This window comes from Sceloporus occidentalis, unplaced genomic scaffold (assembly GCF_023333645.1).
Source record: "Sceloporus occidentalis isolate IW3139 unplaced genomic scaffold, rSceOcc1.0.p SCAF_3, whole genome shotgun sequence".
NCBI lineage: Eukaryota > Metazoa > Chordata > Lepidosauria > Squamata > Phrynosomatidae > Sceloporus > Sceloporus occidentalis.
This window is the reverse complement of record NW_028316983.1, coordinates 34,575,518-34,599,043: the sequence shown is the minus strand read 5'-3', so window position 1 is coordinate 34,599,043 and position 23,526 is coordinate 34,575,518. Positions and strand designations below refer to the sequence as shown.

General features: G+C 45.5%; 1 protein-coding gene across 3 annotated transcripts; it reads right to left on the bottom strand.

Annotated features, from left to right (window-relative positions):
* Window positions 1-1,655: 1,655 nt before the first annotated feature.
* Window positions 1,656-19,796, bottom strand: SLC32A1 (solute carrier family 32 member 1). 3 transcript variants are annotated; one of them, XM_089513998.1, is made up of 4 exons: window positions 19,521-19,796; window positions 18,853-19,008; window positions 8,611-9,625; window positions 1,656-3,791 (listed from the first exon to the last, which is right to left on the bottom strand). In XM_089513998.1, the coding sequence occupies exons 3-4, from the start codon at window positions 8,998-9,000 to the stop codon at window positions 2,604-2,606; spliced, it is 1,578 nt and encodes a 525-aa protein (XP_089370124.1). In that variant the 5' UTR covers window positions 9,001-9,625; window positions 18,853-19,008; window positions 19,521-19,796; the 3' UTR covers window positions 1,656-2,603. The 3 variants fall into 3 exon arrangements, with proteins under 3 accessions (XP_089370124.1, XP_089370123.1, XP_089370125.1); XM_089513997.1 differs by having other exon boundaries at window positions 8,611-9,456; window positions 18,853-19,796; XM_089513999.1 differs by lacking the exon at window positions 18,853-19,008 and having other exon boundaries at window positions 8,611-9,456.
* Window positions 19,797-23,526: the final 3,730 nt, after the last annotated feature.

Sequence of the window (23,526 nt, the reverse complement as noted above, 5' to 3'; positions counted from 1 at the left end):
ATTGGCTACAGTTACTGTTCATCTGTTATTATTGCTGCTGTTTTTAAGTATGTTTTAATTGTAATTAGTTTAATTGTATTTTAAAAGGGGGTGGGATTGGGTGGTTATGTTAAGGAATGTATATTTTAATGCTGTAAGCCACCTTGGTTGCATTGCACAGAGGGGCGGAATAAAAATAAATTGTATTATTATTGTTGTTGTTGTTGTTGTTGTATATTTAGTTTGCCACAATTGAAGTGGGTGTAGTATATATAGGGAAAATTCAACCCTGCCATTCCTCTGCCTGTAATCTAAACTAGTACAGTCCAGAACACCTTCTAAATACCATAAATACTAAGATCTTTCTAATTTTGGAAACTAAGCAGGGTCAGCTCTAGTTCATACTTGGTTGGGAAATTGCCAATGAATACTAGGTGCTTAAAGTATTTCAGAAGAAGAAATTGACAAAACCAGCTCTAAGTATTCCTTGCCTAAGAAAATCCTATAAAATGCATGGGGTCACCACAAGTAATTTGAAGGCACATACACAGAAAGAGAGAGGGAGAGAGTCCAGAAAGAGCTATACTATGTGATGGTTCTGAATGTGCTATTTGACACTTAAAACTGGAAAAACCTGGGGTTCATTTCTTATCTCATCCAAACCTTATCAGCTTCAGCTCCCCATCAATAAAATGAGGACACAAGTCAGCTACTACAGCTATTGTAGTGAGATATGCTATGTAAAGGCTTTGCACTTAAAAGTATTATATTTTAAGTGCAAAAAGTAAAAAAAAATGGAATTAGGAATTGGAAGCACAGACACAAAAGTTACATTAAAGGAAAAATCTGCAGGGAAGCCAGCCAAAACTTTAATTATTTTGCCTCTATAATCCAGTCAAGACAACTTGGAATGAATACGGCAAAGCAGAAACGTATTTCTCCTAGTAGCTATCTCTGTTCCTCCAAATTACTTTCATCAGGTGTTGCCTGTACAACAGAAATAAGGAACTTTAGACCCTCCAGATGTTTTGGACTTCAGCTTACCATTGGCCATGCTAGCTGGGACTTCTGGGAGTTGATGTTCAAAACATCTGGAACAGCAAAGGTTCTCCATGCCTGGAACAAATGACACATTCACTTGGATTAGATGAGAATTAGCATAAGGAAGGAGGTAAGAGATTGAGGACATTAGCCTATGCACACTTACTGCAGACCACTGGAATCAATGGCACTTATGTCTGACATCCAACTGTACAGGTGAGCCAAGATCTTGCAAGCTCATAATTTATACCTGCTTGTGTTGACTGCATGCATGCCTTAATAGACCAGGCCTGGTTTCTCAGCCTCTGGTTTGTGTCTACTAGTCTTATAGTACAATCTCATCTACCCAGAAGAAAAATCATTGTATTCACCTGGATTCACTCCAATATGTCTGTAGAATGGCAAATTAGGCCTGAATCCTATTGTTGGTCCTTTGGATCAGTTGGATTTAAATAGGTGTTCACTTACCATGCAGCAATTGATTCACTGGATCTTCTCTAGCTGGGTCTGCCAATACAATTCAGGCTTGTGTGGGTTGTTGCAATAAGACAATGTATGTGTAATGTTTTGAACACACTACAGTGTGTTATAAATGATCTTTGAGTGTTCCCTAGAACAAACAATTCCAGCCACAGTTGTTATGGTTTCTCTTTATTGTTTGATATATTTATGTACCACATTATATGTTAAAGATATTTTTCTGATATACATTTGTCATCTTATTTACCACAATTACAGCACACATACATTTGAAACAGCTCCACAGATCTGGTAGTTGCACAGAATGGTTTTCTTGTGTGTGTGTTGGTTTCATATCCAGAATACTTTTCAAATCCACTGATTTATCTATCTAGATATTTATTTATTCTTGTAATTTAGAAAGAAAGGAAAATGCTCCAATCCAGAACTGGACTTCAATTCTCTGATCTCAACTGGAGGCCAGATGATTCTTAGTCATAAATGGGAAGTGTTGGAATTGGGCATGAGTTGGTATGGAAGTATTAAGCTGTCCTTACTGGTGATTTAATATACAGTGTAAACACTACTGCTCATTGGAGACATTTTTGGTCATCACAGCCATTTTAATTTGTTATTCATACAGTCTAAATCTTACATTAAGGTTCACCAAATTGTATGTTTCATCACAATGACTCCAAGCAATTGGGCTGACATGTATATTTGTTTCTTAAAGAGACTTAATTGCATAACATTTGCAAAATATTACCATGAAACCACTCACTATTTCCAAATGGGACGTCTGAATTTCCTTACAGAGATTAGAGAGTTTAGACTATTGAATGAGTGGGACAAGGAAATAGTTCATATTTTCTCTCTGATAATATCTAAATCATACAAAATATATATTTATATTTTCCCCATAGTTTATTTAAAAAGTCTGTAGAATACGCTTTTGATCTGCAAACTTTGCTGAAGGTTGTATGATAAAACTTTTGGGAAGATTTAACTAAAATAACAACATTTCTCCTTTATGGGGATGCATCATCATTTGGTTGTGTGGGTGTTCTGTGTGATTTTTCTCTCTCTTTCCTCCACCTTTTAATAAAATCAGCTCAGTCTAGACTTCAGTCTTCTGCATTGTATCTAAAAGCCTCAATGAGGCCTTCTAAAGAGTGAATGAACCCGGACACACTGCATATACCACCTATTACAAAAATGGCCACATCAAAGAAGACATGGTGCCACAAGAGTTTCCTCCACAAAAGCTTGAGATGGAAGAGGCTGGGAAGTAGGAAGCAGAGGCCTGCTCCTGTGAGGCTCCCTGTGAGGCCCATCAGAAGGGCAAAATGGGGGACATAAATGGCCATCAACAGGGTGAACACCACCAGAGCACACCTAAGGGTGAGCCCCCAGGATTTGATCCTCCCATCCCCCCCATAACAATTAGGGAAGAAGGCCCTGTTTCCATCTTGGAAAAGGGATCTCTCCAGGACCTCCACAGCTGCAAAGAAAGGCAGTGGGTAGGAAAGCAAGGCTTTGGCCACCAAAAAAAGGTTAACCACAGCCCTAATGGTTGATGGCAAGTTGTCTGTGATGACTTCTTTTGTGTCGTCGGCCCAAGTCAGGTAGGCTACCAAGGCAAAGAGTCCCTTCAGGATGCAAGCAGCTATGTGAGTCCAGTTCATCATGCAGTGGAACTCCTTGGGGTTCTGCATGTTCCCTTCCAAGGAAGGCAGAAAGATCTGAGAAGTGTAACTGAAGACAATGATGCCAATGGAGATGGGGAACTTCTTGACATCGATGTAAAACTTGACTTTATCCCACGCCCAGTCGCGAGCTCTGGAGAGGCAGTACGCAATCACTAAAATGTTGATCACAAAATGGGCCAAGGTGCAGAGCAAGCTGAACTTGGAGACAGCCTTGAGATTCTTCAAGAAAGCGCAAGGCAGGAGCACTGCTGTGGCAATGATGGACCATGATTTCTGGGAGACTGGCAAATTTGGGAAGCTATTGTACATCAGGTTGCCACTGACCACCACATATAGGATGCAGGTCATGACCAACTCTATGATCTGAGCCACGTTGACAATCCTGCCCCCAAGTGTGGGAAACCTGGGAGTGCAGCAAGCGTTAGCAATGTCCACATAGGAGTCTCTCACCCTGACTATCTCCCCATCTTCATTCTCTTCATAGAGACAGGCAATAAGGATTTTCCCAGTGTAGCAGCAAACCACTGCTGCAAAAATAATTAAAAAGAGTCCTAGGTATCCACCATGAAGAATAGCATAGGGCAGACCAAGAACAAACATCCCCTAGAAAGAAACAAAATGGAGACTGTATCGCTCATTTTATTTAGCCTATGATCATTCACTTTCCCAATACAGGGACCAATGCAGACAGCAAACCCTTGATCCTCCCCATTCGATGCATTCAAATAAACATTAAGACTTGTAGAAGCTGAAATATCACACTTCATTTTCTTGCATATACTAATTCATAAAAGATCAAACAGCAGGATGCATCCATGAAACCCTTATGCAACTAGGATAACAGTGCAGATATTTATTAATCCAAAATATTTCAAATATTTTAAGCAAGAAAGAAACCACAATATTTTAGTGATTTTAATGGTCTGAAAAATGCTTTTTAAAAACTCTTCCACTTTAAAGTTAGTATAATGTAAAGAAATACACGTAATGTCTTGAATTTAATGTCAGTTGTCAGCAGCATGATTGCTGTCAATATTACGAAACCATCATAGTATCATCTTAATCCTGAATGCACTTCCTAAGCACTAAGGTCAAAGCAAATAGGTTCAAGGCTGCTTCTGTAACTGTTACTGGATTCCTTAATCTTTGTTTTGTTTTTTGAGATCACAATCAATGAAAGAAGTGAGATTCTTTCTGCACTTCTTAAAAAGCAGATATCTGCTAAAATCATTGACAAGTAACCTTTCACCTGTCCCTTCTCATTCCACATCTAGTCTGGATTTTTTTGGTAAGCCATTGATACAGTGTGTTTTGTTTTTAATTGATGCACTTGGCACATCATCAGGGGCAATATTAGTATTTAAATCCCTAGCAATTATTCCCTTGGAGACAGTTTCATTCCTCCCCTTCAGACCACCCCAAATGCCTAAACCTGCAGTTCTGCAAATCAACACTGACTAATGCATTACTGAAAGGGAGAAGCTGGTATAGTATGAGATTCCCTCAACTTGAATCTACTTCCTCAGATGCATAAGGAAGTAGACTCAAGTCTACAAAAGCTCATGCTACACCAGCTTCTTTCTTTCAGTTAGTCTCAAAGGTATATTGATCTATCAGACTAACAGTTATTGGATTCTAATGCATTACTGTGGATGGACATTTAAGGCGAGGGATAGAAAACGTTCCGGTTAAGTTCCTTAGCTAAACTACAGCTCTCTTTAGCAACTGAATAAGCTGCCTCTGGCTGAACTGTTTTATAGCAGCCTAGATAACTACTCCAAAGTAAGCCCCACTGAATTCGATTGAGGTCCCTTCCGTTCAAGTGGTATAGGATTTTCAGCCATGCTGAGCTTCAACAGAAAACATTTCATTTTCTTTTTACATTGTTTAATTTAATTTAAGACTGCCATATCCTACCCGCACTCTAAAGCTTGGTGAAAATAAAAACTTGACAGCTCGAATTTTACTGGTGTTGACAAAAAAAATGAAGATAATTCGGGTCTTGGGGGAATTTTGTATCTAATCCTTTAACCCAAACGAAAAAAAATGTATCATGGCTATGGAAATACATAGGAATGCACCTCCTGATCAATATTATTTGGGGATATGAAGTACATCTGATTGAACTGATAAAAACACAAAACCGTTCCTGGATGGGATTTTGTTCCAAGTCTGTAAAAGGAGTTCTTATCTTTATGCACCTGCACTTCTGCAGATTATGATGATAACAACGATATTATTACAATTATTATTGTTGTTATTATTATTTAATGCATGGAGAGGATGCGTTAAGATGTTGCAGTTTAAAACTACCTATAACGGAATTAAATTCTATCGAGTTCAGTGGGGCTTACTTTCAAGTAAGTATGGATATGATTACAGGCTAAGAGCCACAGTGCAAAATAGGAAAAGGCAAAGGTGATCTGGATTTTTGCTTCATTTTCCTTTTCATCTACTGGAAGTTACATTGCAAATATGCTGAATGAACTGGGGGAGAAGGGGGTGAAGGTAAAAGGCCTGAGGGAGGGAGCAAGCTCTTCTGTTTGGGCCATCTGTTGCCTCAGTCAGGTCCAGAACCCTGTCAGAAGTCCTGCTATGCATATGCACCATATATATATACTCTGTGTGTGTGTGTGTGTGTGTGTGTGTGTGTGTGTGTGTGTGTGTGTGTTAAATCACGTGGAAATAAATATGAACCAGAAGACTTGTGTAACTGCTGTCTACCTATTTTTGCACATAACCTACGGGGGCAATCTTGTATGTGCTTAGAATCTAGGAAAGATTATGCTAGAAATGTCTTCCTCTCAAAGGATTGCTTTCTGGATTCCTTAAGTCAACCCCACTGGGCACAATGGGGAGTGAGAGACTGCCAACCTTTGGCATTTTTCTAGCCATCTTGCCTGGAAGCACAAAAAGGAGCCGTTGTTTGACTGTTGGTGTAGATAAGATCATTTCAGCATGCATCCAAAAATGGGTTTGGGGTGGGGTTTTTTACACTTTATTATTTGAACCTAAGATCACCAAGAACTCAGTCAACCCAGACCTGGGCCATTCGTCCTAACCCCCTCCCGTCGTTCGGGTTGGTCTAGATGACCACTGGAGACCCTTCCCATTGAAGGAAGAGGCAAGGGTTCTACAGGGCATGCGCTCCAGTGTGAAACCCATCATAGAATCATAGAGTTGGAAGACACTCAAGGGCCATCCAGTCCAACCCCCTGCCATGCAGGAACTCACAATCAAAATATCCCCAACAGACGGCCATCCAGCCTCTATTTAAAAACTTCCAAAGAAGAAGACTCCACCACACTCCGAGGCAGCATATTCCACTGCCACACAGCTCTTACTGTCAGGAGATTCTTCCTAATGTTGAGGTGGGACCTCTTTTCCTTGAATCCATTGCTCCGGGTCCTAGTCTCTGGAGCAGCAGAAAACAAGCTTGTTCCCTCCTCAATATATGACATCTTTTCAAATATTTAAACAGGGCTACCACCTCTTAACCGTCTCTTCTCCAGGCTAAACATCCCCAGCTCCCTAAGCCACTCCTCATAAGACATCGTCCTCAGAACCTTCACCATTTTGGTGTAACTGACCACAGTGAAGCAATTTTACCACCCATCTATTGATGCAGCCTAGAATCGCATGGGCTTGTTTAGCTGCCGCATCACAGGGTTGACTCATGTTCAGTTGGTGGTCTGCTAGGATTCCTAGGTCCCTTTTATAAGACGTGCATGTTCAGTACCAAATGAAAAACGATCAACTGAATACTTACCAACGATCAGACGGCCCTCTGTCCTGGGTGCTTTGATCGTTTCTGGTATTGCATTCTTGCATCTCGGCATAGCATGGCATGGCATGGGTTATAGTAATAGTAATCACGACCAATGCTCAGATGGCCCTCTGTTCTTGGTGAGGGGAGGAGGGTGAGAGGGGAGGGTGCCCAGGGACAAGGTTGGCACCCTGGCAATATAGCATTCAGGGGCAAGCCCCCCCTCCTCCCCCCCTCCTCTATTGATGCAGCCTAGAATCACCTTGGCTTTTGGAGCTGCCGCATCACAGGGTTGCACTTCAATTGGTGGTCTGCCTGAGATTCCTAAATCCCTTTCAATTGCCTGTTCAGTAGCTGATACTACAATGACCAGACGAATAATAAACAACGCAATAATGACCAACTATCAGATGTCCATCTGTCCTGAGTGCTTTGCTCGTTTCTGGTACAGAATTCTTGTATTTGCTTGTATACCTGCATGGCAGTGGGTTGGGTCTGCTGGCCCTTGCGCTCCGTATGATTCTATTCTAACAAAATCAGAGAGGAACTGACCCTAATTAAGCAGTTTTGCCACCCATCTATTGAGGCAACCTAGAATCGCATGGGCTTTTTTTTAGCCAATCGAGGAGGGGGGAGTGGGTGCCTGAGGGCAAGACTGGCACCTTGGTTCTGTGGAAGTCAGGGGCAAGTCCCCCCCCCCCCCCACTCTGTTGATGCAGCCTAGAATCGCCTTGGCTTTTTCATCTGCCGCATCACAGGGTTGACTCATATTCACTGGGTGCTCTGTGAGGATCCCTGTCACCTGTCTGTTCAGCAACTGATGCTACAACGATCAGACGAAGAATGATCAACGGAATAATAATGACTAATGGTCAGAGGCTCATCTCCCCTAGGGGAGGAGAGGAGGGTGCCTGAGGACAAGATTGGCACCCTGGCATTGTGGAGGTCAGGAACAAGTCCCCCCCTCCCGTTCCCACCTCTATTGATGATGCAGCCTAGAATCGCCTTGGCTTTTTCAACTGCCGCATCACAGGGTTGACTCATATCCAATTGGCGCTCTGCGAGGATTCCTAGAACCTTTTCACCTGTCTGTTCAGCAACTAGATCCCTTTCACCTTTATGTACAATCGATCAACTATGATCAGACGAAGAATGATCAGTAATGACCATTGCTCAGAGGGCCCTCTGTCCTGGGTGAGGGGAGGAGGGGGACAAGGTGGGCACTGTAGAGGTCAGGGACAAGTCCCCTTCGTCCCCCAGGTCTATTGATGAAGCCTAGAATCGTCTTGGCTTTTTCAGCTGCCGCATCACAGGATTGACTCATAGTCTGCGAGGATTCCTAAATCCCTTTCAGCTATCTGTTCAGCAGCTAATGCTACAACGATCAGACGAAGATTGATCAACGGAACAATAACGACCAAGGATCAGATGGACATCTGTTCTGGGTGAAGGGAGGAGGGTGGGGAGGGTGAGTGAGGGCAAGGTTGACACCTTGGCTCTGTGGAGGTCAGGGGCAAGTCCCCTCATCCGACTTCGTTCCCCCAGGACCCGCAATGCCTCCGAAGGGGGCATCGCATGTCCTGAAGGAACGAAGTCGGATGGGGGGACTTGCCTCTGACCTCCACAGAGCCAAGGTGGTTCTGTCCAAAGCTTTACCTGGATGGCATTGGTGACATTCCATCCGGCTTCCCAGGCGGTGATCCTGGGCTTGCCTTGTCCGGAGAGCTCGGAGCAGACCCCCTCGTCCTTGGAGGCGGAGGGGGGCAGGGGGCCCGTCCCGTCCCTCTGGTAGTGGAGGTCCCCTTCCAAGGGCGCCTCTCCGCCGCCTCCTTCCTCGCTGCCGTTGCCGTCGGCCTTGAGGATGTCCATCTGGAGCCCCTGGCGATGCTCGTAATCCAGGTCGTCGCAGTGGACGAAGCCCACCGCCTCCTCGTCGGTGGCTGCCTGGAAGCCCATGCGGGCGAAGACCCCGCTGACTTTGGCCGAGGACTTGTGGGAGACCGAGGTGGCCACGTTGGAGAGCTTGCTGCGGATCAGGGTGGCCATGGTGGACCCCTTTGTATGGCCTGGTTAAGTTGGGGGGCAACGGAGGAGGAGGAGGAGGCGCCGAGCTTGGGTTCGCAAAGGAGGAGAAACAAGGGGAGGAACAAACAATGTCTGGGTATTTGCTGGGGATCGGGATGGGTGCCCTACCAGGGGGCTATCTCCCTTCCCTCTTGGCACTGGACCCTCGTCTTCTCCTCCTCTGCAGGGTCCCTTGGAGCATGACACCGCCCCACAGGTCCAGGCTGCCCCACGAGCCTCCCCTCGCCTTCTTCCTGGCGCATAGGATCCACAGGGAAGTCGGTGGGGCTGTGAAGGACGGGGCGATGGCGGGTGCCCCCTCGGATGCCCGCCTGGCACTGGCCCAGCTTCCCAAGGCGGCTGGCTGCGCTTGCCTTCTCTCGGTGGCTTCCGCGGTGGCAATGCAAGGCAAGGCAAGGCTAGGCAATGCAGAGGAGCCTGGGGGAGAAGGGGGGGAGCAAGAGGGAGGGGAGGGAGAGAGGAAAAAATAAGAGAGAGAGACTGAGAGAGAGAAGGGAGGAGGGAAAAAAGCAGAGGGACGTGAGGCGATCACCAGACTGGCAACGCAAGCCTTGGGCACAACGCTTCCCCAGCCCCACACGTCCCTCTTTGCAAAGGAAGGGGAGGGGAAATAGAGAGATTGAGAGAGAGAGAGAGGAAAAAAAAGAGGGGGGGGTTAACGCACCAAGTAAGGTTTGCTGCATTTCTGGGGGAGGTGCTGCCAATCCCCATCCAAACCTTCTCCCTTCCTCCTGTTTTTTTTCTCCCTCCCCACACACATAACAGCAACACCCACGCCTGAGAAATACTGCAGATGGAGGGGAGGGGGACGATGGGACCTCCAGCCCGTTTCTGCTCTTTTGCAGGTGCAGACGACCCTCCAAGGCAAGGTGGGGACAGAGAGAGAGAGAGCTCCCTTCTAACTCTCAAACCCCAAAGGAAATCAGTTCAAAACCCAACCCTAGGAAGGGGATCATTTCTTATTTGAAATCTTTTATGTTGTCTTCCTTCTTCCATTTTAGATCTGCTTTCTTTCCCTCCCTTCCTTCTCCTCCCCCCCCCCAATCCGATTTGGGCCCTTTTTCGTTTGGGGAAAGAGGAGGGAAAGGAAGGCCTGGAAAGATGGCGAATTTGGTTCCATGCCACTGAAGGGATGCGACTGTGGCTTAGCAGGAAAGGAAGCCTGAGGACCGGTTTGGTTTTTGGGAGGTGTCAAAAAGAAATGCTAGTCTGGAACGCGGGTTTGCAAGATGGTTTTTCCTATTTCGTAATATGTCGATAACAATGTTTCTATTCATCCTCAATAATCCTCAACATTAATATTTATATTGTTATTTCAAGAGTATACACGTGTGACTATATATATACATATATATATGGAGAGAAAGAAAGAGTGACTATATATATAAAAGGAGAGAGAAAGAGAAACTGGCTATATTTATAAACGGAGAAAGAAAGTGACTATATATATATATATATACACACACACACACACACACACACGGAGAAAGAAGACACACACACACACACACACACACATATATATATATATATATATCTTCTTCTTCTTCTCTCTCTACACACACACACTTGACAATATATGTGTGTGTGTGTGGAGAGAGAGAGAGAGAGAAAGACTTGCTTATCCTTATTTGCGCTCTGTAGACCAGGTGTCTTATTACGTAGCATTTCATACGATATTACTAAAAATAAGTAATTAAATAAATAAAAATGGCCATTCAGTTCCACAAAAAAATTAATTTTAGACAGCAGCCCAGCCTTCCAAAACACTGCAACAAGGAAAACGCATTTCTGTTTTATGGGCGGACATGGTGAGGAGGCTGGTTTCCCCCCCCCAAAAAAAAACCTATCCGCAATTCCTTGCCTATCTTCTCAGAAGTAAGCCCCGTGGCCTTCCATGGGATTTCTCCCAGGCAAGAGACAAAAGAGGATCGCAGCAGCTGTGAGCATCTTCCAAGGAGAAATCTTTCCCTCCTCCCCCAAATATTAATACGGCAATTAAATATTTCTAAAATAAGGTCCTGCCGGTGGTACTGAGACAGTGGATTTTCGTGTGCGAAAGAGAGAGAGAAGGAAGGGACGGGAGAGATCTAAATCCAACCCGAAATATTGCAAATATTTTATATGGAGTGACGGATTGAAATCAGACTTGGAAGGGAGGTGGAAGAAAGCCTGAATTATCAAGAGAAAGGAGGTCAAAGCGACAAGGGCAACCTTGCAACGCTTTGCGTAGCTGCAATAATAATAATAATAACAGTAATAATAATTCTATTAGTTTGGATTTAGAGTACCAAACAGTGGGTTTTTATACTACGATTAAAACCGTATTTACACCATCCGATGTGGCGTCAAGCTCAAATACGTTTTTGAATTCACTGCAGGTGCAAATGGGTGCATTTATACTGCACCAAAAGACTGGGATGTGTGTGTGTATGTTTCATTGCTCCTAATGTTTTTGTGACCCGGGTTAGAAAGCCCAGATGTATTTATAAAACAGAGAGGAGGATGAGAAGGAGCCATCCGTGCAGTTTAGCCAAAGCAGTCTCCATCCTGGCCTTGGAGAAGGCATTATCTCACATATCATTGCACAAATAGGTCGAGAAAGGCAAGCCACTCTTATGGTTGTTGTTTGTAACCCTCCGCTCCCTATTTAGACACATCCAGCACCCATCTGGTCCAAAAAAGAACGACCGAATAGCATCCAGATTTTAATTCCCGTTGCAAAAGGGCTGCTTTCAACACACACACCCGTCCAGTCTTCACTGGGATCGAAAGAATCTAATCTTTGACGAATGCTTTTTGAAATGTCTCGGATTTTTCCAGCCACGAATCTGTATTTTTTTAAAATAATAATAATGAAGCGATGGCAAAAAAAAAATAAAGATGGAGAAAAAGCCGCATCTTCTTCGTCGCTTGGTCCCATTGGATCAGTTCAGTGATTTTCCATTGGATCGCTCCAGTAATTTCCCCAAAGGGTCTACTAGATTTTGGCTGGGCTGATCTTGTAAGCCAAGTCCCTGGAGTATGTTGCTACCAAGAATGTTCCAGATGAAACCCAATTACAGATTGGTTTTGTTTTTAAATCGTCCCCAGTGGGCAAAAGGAAGCCGCGACAACCCTCCCCCGATGAGAATTGAAATAGACAGCTGAACATCTCCTGCCCTCCGGGGATTGGACGACTCTGCCCAAAATGAAATGGCCCATTGCGCCTCCTTCTAATGGCCTTTTCTTCTTGGTTTTGCCCCCAACTCTGGTCGGCCAGGGAAAGCCCTTGGGTGACTCTCAGCCCCAGAAAACCTGGTCGTGGGGTCGCCTTGGGTTCGACGTTAGGTCGGAAATGACTTAAAACGGACACTACAACCAAAAAATGTCCTGTTTCCTTCTGATTACAAGATGATGATGATGATGATGATGATGATGATGAAATGGTGACAACGAAAAGGAAGGCTGAAGAAGAACTACTGCTTTTACTAGTACTACTACTATACAGCGATAGGCAAGACGCAGGTGCGATTCCAATTCAAAGGCATACAGGAAGCGAGGAGGTTAACTTTTATTACGTCGGATGATGATGATGAGAAGAAGAAGATCTATTACTACTTCCTCTACTACTACTATTACACAGATATATGAGAAAATAGGTAAGACCCAGGTACATTTCCAATTCAAAAGCACATAGGAAACAAGCAGGTTAACTTTTACTACGTTCAATTGTTGTTGTTGTTGTTGTTGATGACGACAAAGACGAAGACGAAGACGAAGAAGAAGAAGAAGAAGAAGAAGTGATGATGATGATGACGACGACGAAGAAGAAGAATATGAAATGGAACTGCTACTGCTGTTGTTGTTTCTATTGTTGCTGCTACTATTACTACCATACAGATGTAGAAGGGACTAGGCAAGACCCAGATACAATTCCAATTCAAAAGCATACAGGAAGCGAGGAGGTTAACTTTTATTACGTTCAGATGATGATGATGACGATGAGATGATGATGAAGAAGAAATGATAATGATGGTGGCGAAGCAGAAGAAGAAGTAACAGAAAAAATTATGCTGACGATGAAGGTGACGAAGGAGACAAAGGGTTACTACTACTGTTAAAGTATTTCTATTACTACTACGACTACTGCTCCTATACAGGTATAGAAGGAACTAGGCAAGACCCAGGTCCAGTTCCAGTTCAAAGGCACACAAGAAGCGAGTAGGTTAACTTTTGTTTCGTTCGGATGATGATGATGATGATGATGATGATGATGATGATGATGATGATGATGATGGAGAAAAAGAACTACTACTGTGGTTATGTCTAGCATTATTCCTACTACTGCTGTTATACAGGTATAGGAGGGACAAGGCAAGACCGAGGTCCAAATCCCAAATCCAGTCCCAAGGCATGCAGGAAGCGAGTATGAAGAAGCAAAAGGACTACGGCTACTGTTGTTATTTCTATTGTTATTCCTCCTCCTCCGAAGGTACAGACGGCACAAGGCAAGACTGAGGTCCGATCCCAATTCCAAGGCATGCAAGAGTCCTTTCGTCGGACTCTGCTGCCGAGGGAGGCGAAAGAGCCCCAGCCAGGCACTGCCTCTCGGGCGCCTGTGTTTCTCTGGCCCGGGTCAAGGGCAGTCCTTGTCTGGGGACTCCCTATGGGCGGATCCTTCCAGGGGGAAACGCCAAGGATGACGCGGGGATTCCCCAGTCAGCCCGCCTCTGCCTCCCTCCACCTTTTCCTTCTCCTTCTTCTCTTTTCTCCAGTCTCTCTAGATCCGATTTAGGAGGCATCTACACTGCAGAAATAATCAGTTTTGATGCTGCTTTAACTGCCAGGTCTCAAGGCTATGACATTCTGGGAATTGCAATTGCTTCGCTGTGGTGCCACAACCAACTGTGATACCCAGAATGCCATAGCCTTGAGCACTGGCAGTTAAAGCAGCAACAAAACGGTTATTTCTGCAATGTGGATGCAGCCAAACATGTCCTACATTCCAGTCCGGAAGAATTCCACAATGCCCTCCATTTGGAGCCTGAGAAGCAGTAAACTCTTATTTATATTAAGGGTTTCTAGCTTTTTATTTGGCCATGCCCCGCACGTTTTTCTCGCTAGTCCTACATTTTCGGGTGCCTTGTCCTCCTTTGTGGTTAGGACAGCTGGTCTCCCTGTGATGTCCTCGGTCCTTGGGTAGAAACAAGGTAGTTTGACACCACTGCCAAAGAGTGTCACAAAAGAATATCACAAAAGGACCAATCTCAGGATTCAGTAGGATGGAGCTAAAGTGGTGCCAAAGCGCATTGTTTCCACAGTGTAGATGCACCCCTGATAACCCCTTGGGAGTGTTAGGGTTTGATAAACCCCCCTCTCTCTCGCTGCTCTTCCTTTGGCTGTGTTGCCCGCCTTCTACTCCTTACTTTCTCTCCCCACCTTCCCCTTTCTGAGTTTTGGCACGATGACAGTGCACCTGTAGAGTCAAGGCCAAGCTGACCCAGACAAGGAGGGAGATAAATCAGTTTTCGGTGCCAAATGATAAGACATAGAGTTTCGTCCTCATTAAATGTTAAGAACACACTTTCTAAATTTGGGTTATTGAAAGTTCAGAAGGAGGGTGCCCGAAACTTAAGCACTGTCTTCTGTATAAAAGGCTGCTCTCCGCTTTGTCCTGCGGCACAGTTTGGTAGAAATGATTCCCCTGTGTTCATTTGCATGCAAAATAAAAAGCCATCTTGGATCATGGACTTAGTTTGTTTGTTTCTCCTGATTGGTACCTTTACAGGAGCAAAAGAAAGAAATTTAGGATTAAAAACTTCACAAGTCCATGAATTGGAGGATCGTTGAACCAGCCTTGTTCTGCTGAGCCCAGGATGGACTCATTTAAACAACGAGATTTAGGGTCACATCATGGACTGCTCTGCTGTTAAACTATTGAGGATCAGAAACTCCAGCTGCTCTAACTGCAAATCATGGAAAGATCAATCTATTCGTAGGTCCTGGGTACCTTTATTATGGAAGGCTGGGGCAAAATGAGGGCATCCCCTTCACAAAAGACTTCTCCCCTGCCCAATAAGTTTTCTTTTAGTCTGCAAATTTCTAGCATTGCAAAGAATTAGCCATCAGAAATCGTCCAACTCTAGAACTCTTGTATTTATTGCTCACTTCGCTTGCCACTCTTCGGATTTTTTTTCTCCCCCTTTGGATGCCTAAACTGTGTTTCCAAATGCTCAGCTGAAGTTTTAGATCACTGCAATGCTAAAAAATTTGGAGACTGATAGAAAATTTCGTTGGGGCACAGTATTCTTATTTGGGAGTGGGCAATGCCCCGGCCTTTATGCCCACTCACTCCTGACATATAGGTCCAAAACACACTGCAGAAGTAATCCAGTTTGAGACCTCTTGAACTGCCCTGGCTCTCTGCTAGGGAATCCTGGGAATTGTAGTTTATTGTGGCATCAGAGCTCTCTAACAGAGGAGGCTAACTCCACTTCCCAGAATTGCCTTGCAATGAGCCAGGGCAGTTAAAGAGGTCTCAAACCGGATTATTTCTGCAGTGTGTCTTGGGGCATAGTTCTCATTCTCACCCCTTTCACTGGAGCGGGGGGGGGGGGGGTTGACAAGTCTGGTTATGAATGGATGGGTTGCTTGCAAGTTCTGAGATTTTGCACTGTATCCTAACACATTATCTGAACAGTCCCCTCTTTGTTCAGGATCTCCTCCATACCCTTCATTCCTCTTTGCGGAAACAAAGTAAGTAAACTCCCAATTCCATTTATACCAGGTTGGTGTTTTTTTATTATCATTGCACAACTGTAGCCCTTTGATTCCTCTTTAAATGCCACAGCTCCAGAATGCTGGGATTTGCTGTTTCACTCACAATTCTCTCTAGAGGTGTGATTCAGGGCAGGACAGCTCACCAAACAACAAAACCCAAGGAGTCTATAAAGTGGAGCCCTGATGCTTGAAGCAATATCGAAGTTCCATTATTTTGCTGTGTGGATATAGCCTCCTGTCCTTAACCTGCCCTGATTTCCTCCCTAACTTCGGTAAAATTAAATAGCTGGGATCCTAAACCTGCAAATTTGGTAGAAAGAAAGAGTACTTCCAACATAATGTCATTTTGGGAAAGGGAGCAAAAGGAACCACCTATTTCAATTTGGATTCAGCCGAACCTTACTAGATAGTGTATCCGGCTGTAAATGCAACCAGAAGCTCCCAAATCAATCCTTTGCCCAGATAACGAATCCAGAAGCACTACATCCTCGTAATGCTCTAAAGCAGTGGTCCTCAAACTGTGCCCTTTAAGGGATTTTGGACTTCAGTTCCCAGAATCCCAGACTATTGGTCAACATAGCTGAGGCTTCTGGGAGCTGAAGTCCAGCATCTCTTAAAGGGCACAGTTTGAGGACCACTGCTCTAAAGTAACGCTAGTTAGGCATTAATACCTAGCTCCCAAAAGGCTGCGTTTAAAAATTAGGGATAAACCAACTCAGGAGGCAGCTTGGTGCAGTCTTGCACTAGGACTCTGGGAAGCCTGGGTTCGAATCCCCGCTCATCCTTGGAAACCCAAGGGTGACCTTGGGCAAGTCACACTCTCAGCCTCAGAAGACAAAGGCAAACACACACACACACCCCTCTGAACAAATCTTACCAAGAATGATAGGTTCTCTTTAGAGTCTCCGTAAGTCGGGAACGACTTGAAGGCACACAGGAGAAGTACATCAACTCACTCTTAACAACTCCAATTGGAAGAGCAAGTGTAGCTGGTGGAAAAAACTCTGCCTTAAGGGAAAGTTAACATGCCAGTCCACTCCTAAACGCTACCCGGGAGTCAAATGGTCTTCAGTCTTGTTAACTGCCCTTGAATCCACTTCGATTCATGGCGACCCTGTGGATGAGGCATCTCCAAGACCTCCTGTCCTCCACTGCTCTGCTCAGGCCCGCCAAGCTCAGCCTTGTGCCCTTTTTGATAGCATCCAGCCATCCTGCAAGTGGTTTCCCCCTCTTTCTATGACCTTTCCTAGGCATCTTTGTCTTTTCCAGTCATTCATGCTCTCTCTCATGCTGAGGCTTAAGTCTGGGCCGCATCCACCCTGCAGAAATAATCCAGTTTGACCCCACTTTAACTGCCATGGTTCCATGCTATGGAATTCTGGGAACGGTAGTTCGTGGTGGCACCAGAGCAGAGCCGCTTTTGTACTTCTCCTAGCCAAAGCGCCTAGGAAAGACTTCACAGAGGAGGCGGATCCTGAGTCTCTGCGCCGTTACAGGACAAAAGAATCGAAGCAAGTTCGCATCCTTGGGGACAGCCGCCTTTCTCAGCCTCCTGGTGGGGAGGTTAAGCGATCCAGAAGTTCTGGAAAGCGAAAAGAAGGCCAAACTACGTCTCCTTCCTCTCCTGCTCCTCTCCCTGCCTCTCCCATTCTTGGCACCGCTTGGCTCCGACTTTGCGAACTGTCAAAAACAGCCCAGTAGCGCCCCCCCCCCCCCCGGAAAGCATGATGGAAGGAAAGGTCTCTGTACCACACGCCGCTTAATGCATCTGAGAAAGACTGCTCAAGTCTATCAAAGCTCGTGCTACCAACTTCTCTCTTTCAGTCCGTCTCAGAGGGGCTGCCAGATCCCTTTGCATGCTTTGCATACATATTTGCCACGCTTTCCCCATAAGTCTAAGCAGCATAATCCACAGCTACCTACCCAGCCTAGGAGCCAGCGTGGCATATTTGAACATCTAGAGACCAGGGTTTGATTCCCAGCTCTGCCATGAAACCTTGGGAAAGTCACACACCCTCAGCCTCAGGGGAAGGCAACGGTAAACCTCCTCTGAGCAAACCTAGCCAAGAAAACCCCATAACAAGTTCACTATAAATTAGAAACGAACAGGAAGGAAGGCAAGGAATCCTCAGAGGTGGCGTTACCTGTTTCTTCCTGTGAAATACAGCTGAAGCACCTGGTATTCTTTGACGGTCTCCCATCCTGACCCTGCTAAGCTTCCAAGATCGGGCAGGATCTGGTGCCCTTAGGGTATTTGGGACTCTGAGCTTACCTGTCTATCATCCTTTAAAGCAGATCTTCCCAGGCTGCCTGATGCCAGAAACCGACAATTATTATGAATATCGTTATTTCCAGTGTGCTAGAGATTGGCACTCTATTTGGGCCCCGTTGGCGACCATTGTTTCTTTCTTTCCTGGAAACAGGCCGGGGGGGGGGGGTGTTCAGTCCGTGGCTCAGGGACCATAACTGGTCCAGGGACCTCCTCCCCTTGGAGTAGCCTTCCTCTAAAGTCCATCTCATGGCAATGGGTAGCACCTAGTTCTCAAGTCGGAAAAGCTGACAGTGACAGCTAGTGAACTTTTTCAAAATCCGGAGAAGGAAGGAAGGAAGGAAGGAAGGAAGGAAGGTATTTTCTTCATACTCTCCCTCCTTCCAATCTCCCTCCCTATCCATATTGAGTCCCCATACTGGGAGAAAGGCGGGAAATAATAATAATAATAATAATAATAATAATAATAATAGTTCGTAAGAGTCAGCTTGGTTTCGTGGTTTGAATAACGGACTGGGATTCCTGGAGACCTGGGTTCGAATCCCCTCTCAGCCATAAAAAGTCATCAGTGGACTTTGGGCAAGTCACACTCTCTCAGCCTCAGAAGTAGGCAATGGGTAAGATGGGAATAAATCTTGCCAAGGACAGGCTATCAACTTAGGTCATCCTAACTTAGAAGCAACTTGACAACCCATGAGAACAACATCTAAGGACCTCGTCGCCAAAAGGGACATATTCCTAGCCGGAAAGCTTCCCCTCCCCGGTGTCATTTTTATACTTGCCCAGCCTGGTAAGGTGCAAAAGTTTTCCTTTTCTTCATGTCTTCCTGAATGGATGGAGGGAGGGAGGGATGAAGTTCAGGGACGCAGCATCCTCTCTAAAGCCGCCCTTGACACCTGCATAAACCCACGTCTTGTTCCTCAGGATGACTCGAGGTCCTCACCGATAAAGAGGACAAGGCACCGTCAAATGGAGGACATTCCACGGGGGGGGGGGTGGAGGACAATGCCCAAAGAAAAGTACCAAACCCTCCTGGAAACAGAATGGGCATGCTTCTGAATCCTGCTCCAAATGGAGTTTGGAGTTCTTCCTGGACAGAAGAAGGTTGAAATGGAGGACAGGTCCTTGGGAAAGGAGGACCAGATGAGGGTGACCCTGCACAGGAGGCCAAGGCACCTCAAAAAGGGAGAAAAGCGAAAAGCACTCCTAGGAGCAGAAAGGTATGCCTCTTAGTCCTTAGCTCCAAATGGAGGGCAGTTTAGAATAAAAGAAGGTTGTAAGGGAGGAGATGTCCTGGAAAAGGAGGACCTCTGGCAGGGAAGGGTTCTGTGGAGGAGGAGGAGAAAAGGCGAGATTCAAAAGAGGGGAAGGAGGGAGGGAGAAAAAGAAGATGAGATCGAAGGCAAAGCAGAGTGGAAAGGAAGGGAGGCGAAAGGAGGGCTCCGTTTACCTCTGGTTCAGCTTGGCTTTTCTTCCTGGAGCGAGAGGCGAAGGCAGAAGAGAGAAGAGGATGGAGAGGGAGATGGAGGCGTCGGGAAGGCAAGGCAGGGACTGGACCGCTCCGCTCAGGCTCCTTGCGAAGGCATGCTGATGCCCAGACAGGGAAGCGTTGCAGGGCAATATCTCTGAAAGGTTAGGAGGTCTCTGGAGGGGGCTTCTCAGCAGCCAATAATGTGGGAACGGAGCGAGGCAAGAGCTGTTCGGAAGAACAGCAAGGAAGAGAGGTGTGTGTGTGTGTGTGTGACAGAGAGAGAGAGATTGAGAGAGAGAGAGGAGAGGTTGCATCTGCACTGCAGAAATAATCCAAGTCGACACCACTTTAGCTGCTATGGCTCAATGCTATGGCATTCTGGGAATTGTATTGTAGTTTTTGGTGGCACCAGAGTTCTCTGACAGACAAAGGTCTCCCAAAACTACTAGAATGTCATGGCCGTTAAAGTGGGGTCACTAAAGCGGATGCTTTCTGCAGTGCAGTACTAGTAAGAAGACTCCAGACTAGGTCCACGGTTCAGATGACTTTAATGCATGCACTGGCGCAGGGGAATAGCTTCTACCAAACTGTGCAGCTAACAAAGCGGGGAGCAGCCCTATATAGCATCCCAGTAGGCAGGAGATAACACTGGCACTCCAACAACCAGACTTTCCCTATCAGTCTGTTATGAAGGCTCTTTTGTTCTCCTGAGGAGTCTGGGACCTTGAGTATCCCTGAATCCCTTCTGCATTCCATCCTCCCCAAAAAGGCCTCCTTCAAACTACATATATTTTGGGATAAACATATTAACTGTTACACACTACCAAACATTAATGCCCGAAGCTTGCTTATTATTGTATGAACAGCGCCTTACTGTTTAGACAGTGCATTTCCTTGACCCTCACAATACAACCCGATTGATTCTTCTACTCTTGTATGTACTCTTCAACGTACAACGGAACCAACCCTCAGATGTGGAATTATATAAATAAATAAATAAATAAATAAATAAATAAAATATATGCAGATTTTGTACTTAAAGAGAGAAGCTCCATCTGCACTGCCGAAATTATTCAGGTGGACACTACTTTGATTGCTATGGGATTCCGGGAATTGGAGTTTGTGGTGGCACCAGAGCTCTCTGACAGAGAAGACGAAATGGCTCACAAAACTACCGTTCCCAGAATTCCAGTGCGTTGAACCAAGCTTGCTAAAGCAGTGTCGACCTGGATTATCTTTGCAGTGTGGAAGCAGCCAGAGGGAGAGAAAGAGGCCGTGACTGAGGCTGCGTCCAGATTGCAGAAATAACCCGGTTTGAGACCCCCTTAGCTGTCCAGGTTCAGCGCTAGGGAATCCTGGGAACTGTAGTTTGTTGTGGCACCAGAGAAGGCTCACAAAGCTACAATTCTGACAGAGAAGGCTCACATGAGTTACAATTCCCAGAATTCCCTAGCGTTGAGGCAAAGCACTTAAGGAGGCCTCAAACTGGATTATTTCCGCAGTGCGTTTTGGACCTAAGCAGGGTCAGCCCTGGATAGTACTTGGATGGGAGACGGTCAAGGAACGCCAGGTGGTGTAGGCTATATTTCAGAAGGAGGAAGTGGCCAAACCACCTCTGGGTATTCTTTGTCTACAATTAGCACTGAGCCAGGGTAGTAAACGTGGCGTCAACCCGGATTATTTCTGCAGTGTGGATGCAGCCTGAGTAGCCCAGACACAAGGCTTTTAAACCAGGTCAAGAAGGATGCGCCTCCCCCGCCTTCCCTGCCATTCCACCTTTTCCCTGGGTTTGAATGAACCAGCTTTCTCACATGCAGAACACGTGTCGCTGTGCCTGGAGGAAATCCGACGAGCCTCTTGCTCCTGAGGTTTCTTTTTTAAACGGTCCATCCCTCCAGGGGCTTTGCCAGGCAGCCCTCTTTGTCCAAAGGGCAGGCTGATAAACTGCCTTGCAGACAGTTGCCAAGCTCTCCAAAGGGTTAAATGGCTTGAGCCTTATCTGCTCGGAACAGGCGGCGTTTAGCACAGCTTGAATTAATAGCAGGCGAAGGATTCAGTGGGAAGAGAGCAAGAAAGGCTGGGAAGCAGACAGGCTGCACTCATTCAGCGAGATTTCCCAGCTCAGCTTTTCCATCGCCTTCCCTTTTATTGCTTTCAGACCGACCCCCCCCCCCCCCCAGCATGGAGGATTGTGGAACATTGTGGGAGTTGTAGTTTCTCCCAAACTGGAGATTTCCTTTGTAATAGTTTGCTGTTCAACAATCAATCAATATTTTTTAATTCATTTTACTGATATCCCAATTGTCTTCCCCTACAGGACCCAAAGTGGCCGAACTGGAAAACAAGATTTAATTTAGAAAATAAGAATCACAATACATAAATAACTGAGAGTACATCTACACTATACTATACACTTATAGCAGTTTGGCCTAGGGCAAGTCACTCTCTCAGCCTCAGAAGATGGCCATGGTAAACCTCCTCCAAGGACACTTACCAAGAAAACCCCATGATAGGTTCGCCTTACGCTCACCATAAGTCGGAAATGACTTGAAGGCACACAACGACAACAACAACAAGAAGAATAACAAACTACTATAACTATCATCATTGCCTTGGATTTCATCCTAAGGAGCTTTAAGGCTGCTGCCACACTGCAGCATTAATGCGGTCTCAAATATGTTAACTGTCATGGCTCCATCCTATGAAATCCTGGGGTTTGTAGTTTGTTGTGGCAACAGAGCTCTATGAGATAGAAGACTAAATATCTCACAAAACTATAAAACCCAGAATTCCATAGCATTGAGCCATAGCACTTAAAGCAGTGTCAAACTGCATTAATTCTGCAATATAGATGCAGAGTTAGACTGTGCATCGCATAACAATAACAGCTCAATCTTATATGTAGGGACAAGAGGAGCTGCTACTATGTCAGACCTTCAGTCCATCCATCTATCCATAACTTGGTCTCTGCAACTATAGAGATGGATGTCAGTGTCAAACAGGATTATTTCCTAGCCCTATCTAGAGATCCATAGTAATCCCTGGTGGTCTCCCATACAGGTATTAACCAGACCTGACCCTACTTAGCTTCTGAAACCAGACAAGCTCTAAATGTTCAGAGATGATGCAGTAGTATACACAAGGCTTGTTGAGATAAATGGGGCTGACCTTCATTTGGACTCAGAGGATGCATCTACACCAGGGGTAGGCAACCTTTTTGAGCCGGGGGCCAGGTTGCTGTCCCTCAGACAACTGGAGGGCCAAAGTCAAAAAGTAAATAATTTTTTTAAAAAATAATCAAATAAATAAACCGGGACAAATGTAGGACAAAATTTTCAAATGGAGGGCACGTTTTTTAAAAAATGGAGGACACGCAAAAAAAATTGCTGATTTTTTTAAAAATGTTAATATAAATGCATGTTTCGGAGGCTTCTATAGACAATTGCCCCCCCCTTACCTGCCACTTGCCCCCTTGCCCGCCTCCTCCTGATAGGCCAAAGGCCCCACACCCTCACGCGAGAGGCCAAAGGCTCCGGCGGCAATCGGCGGCAAGACCGGGCTGGGGCCGGTCCCAAGGCCTTGCTGGGCTGCATCCGGCCCGCGGGCCGCAGGTTGCCTACCCCTGATCTACACTGTAGAAATGATGCAGCTGCCATGGCACCATCTTACAGAATCCTGGGATTTGTCGTTTTGTGAGGCACGAGCACTCTTTGGCAGAGAAGGCTAAAGTTCTTGTAAAACTACAAATTCCATGATTCTATGGGATGGAGCTACAGCACTTAAATTGGTGTCATACTGCATTATTGCTAGTGTAGATGCGCCTTAAATCACCCTGTCCTGCTGTATCGCCCACCACCAAGAGCAGACTTGTCTAGTGGTACAGCGATGAGTAATACATATTTAAACTCATTCCCTGCCTCTTTGTTCAAAGAAGGAAAGTTTATTTCTTTGCTTCAAAAGGTAAAAGGATTCTGTTCAGTTGACA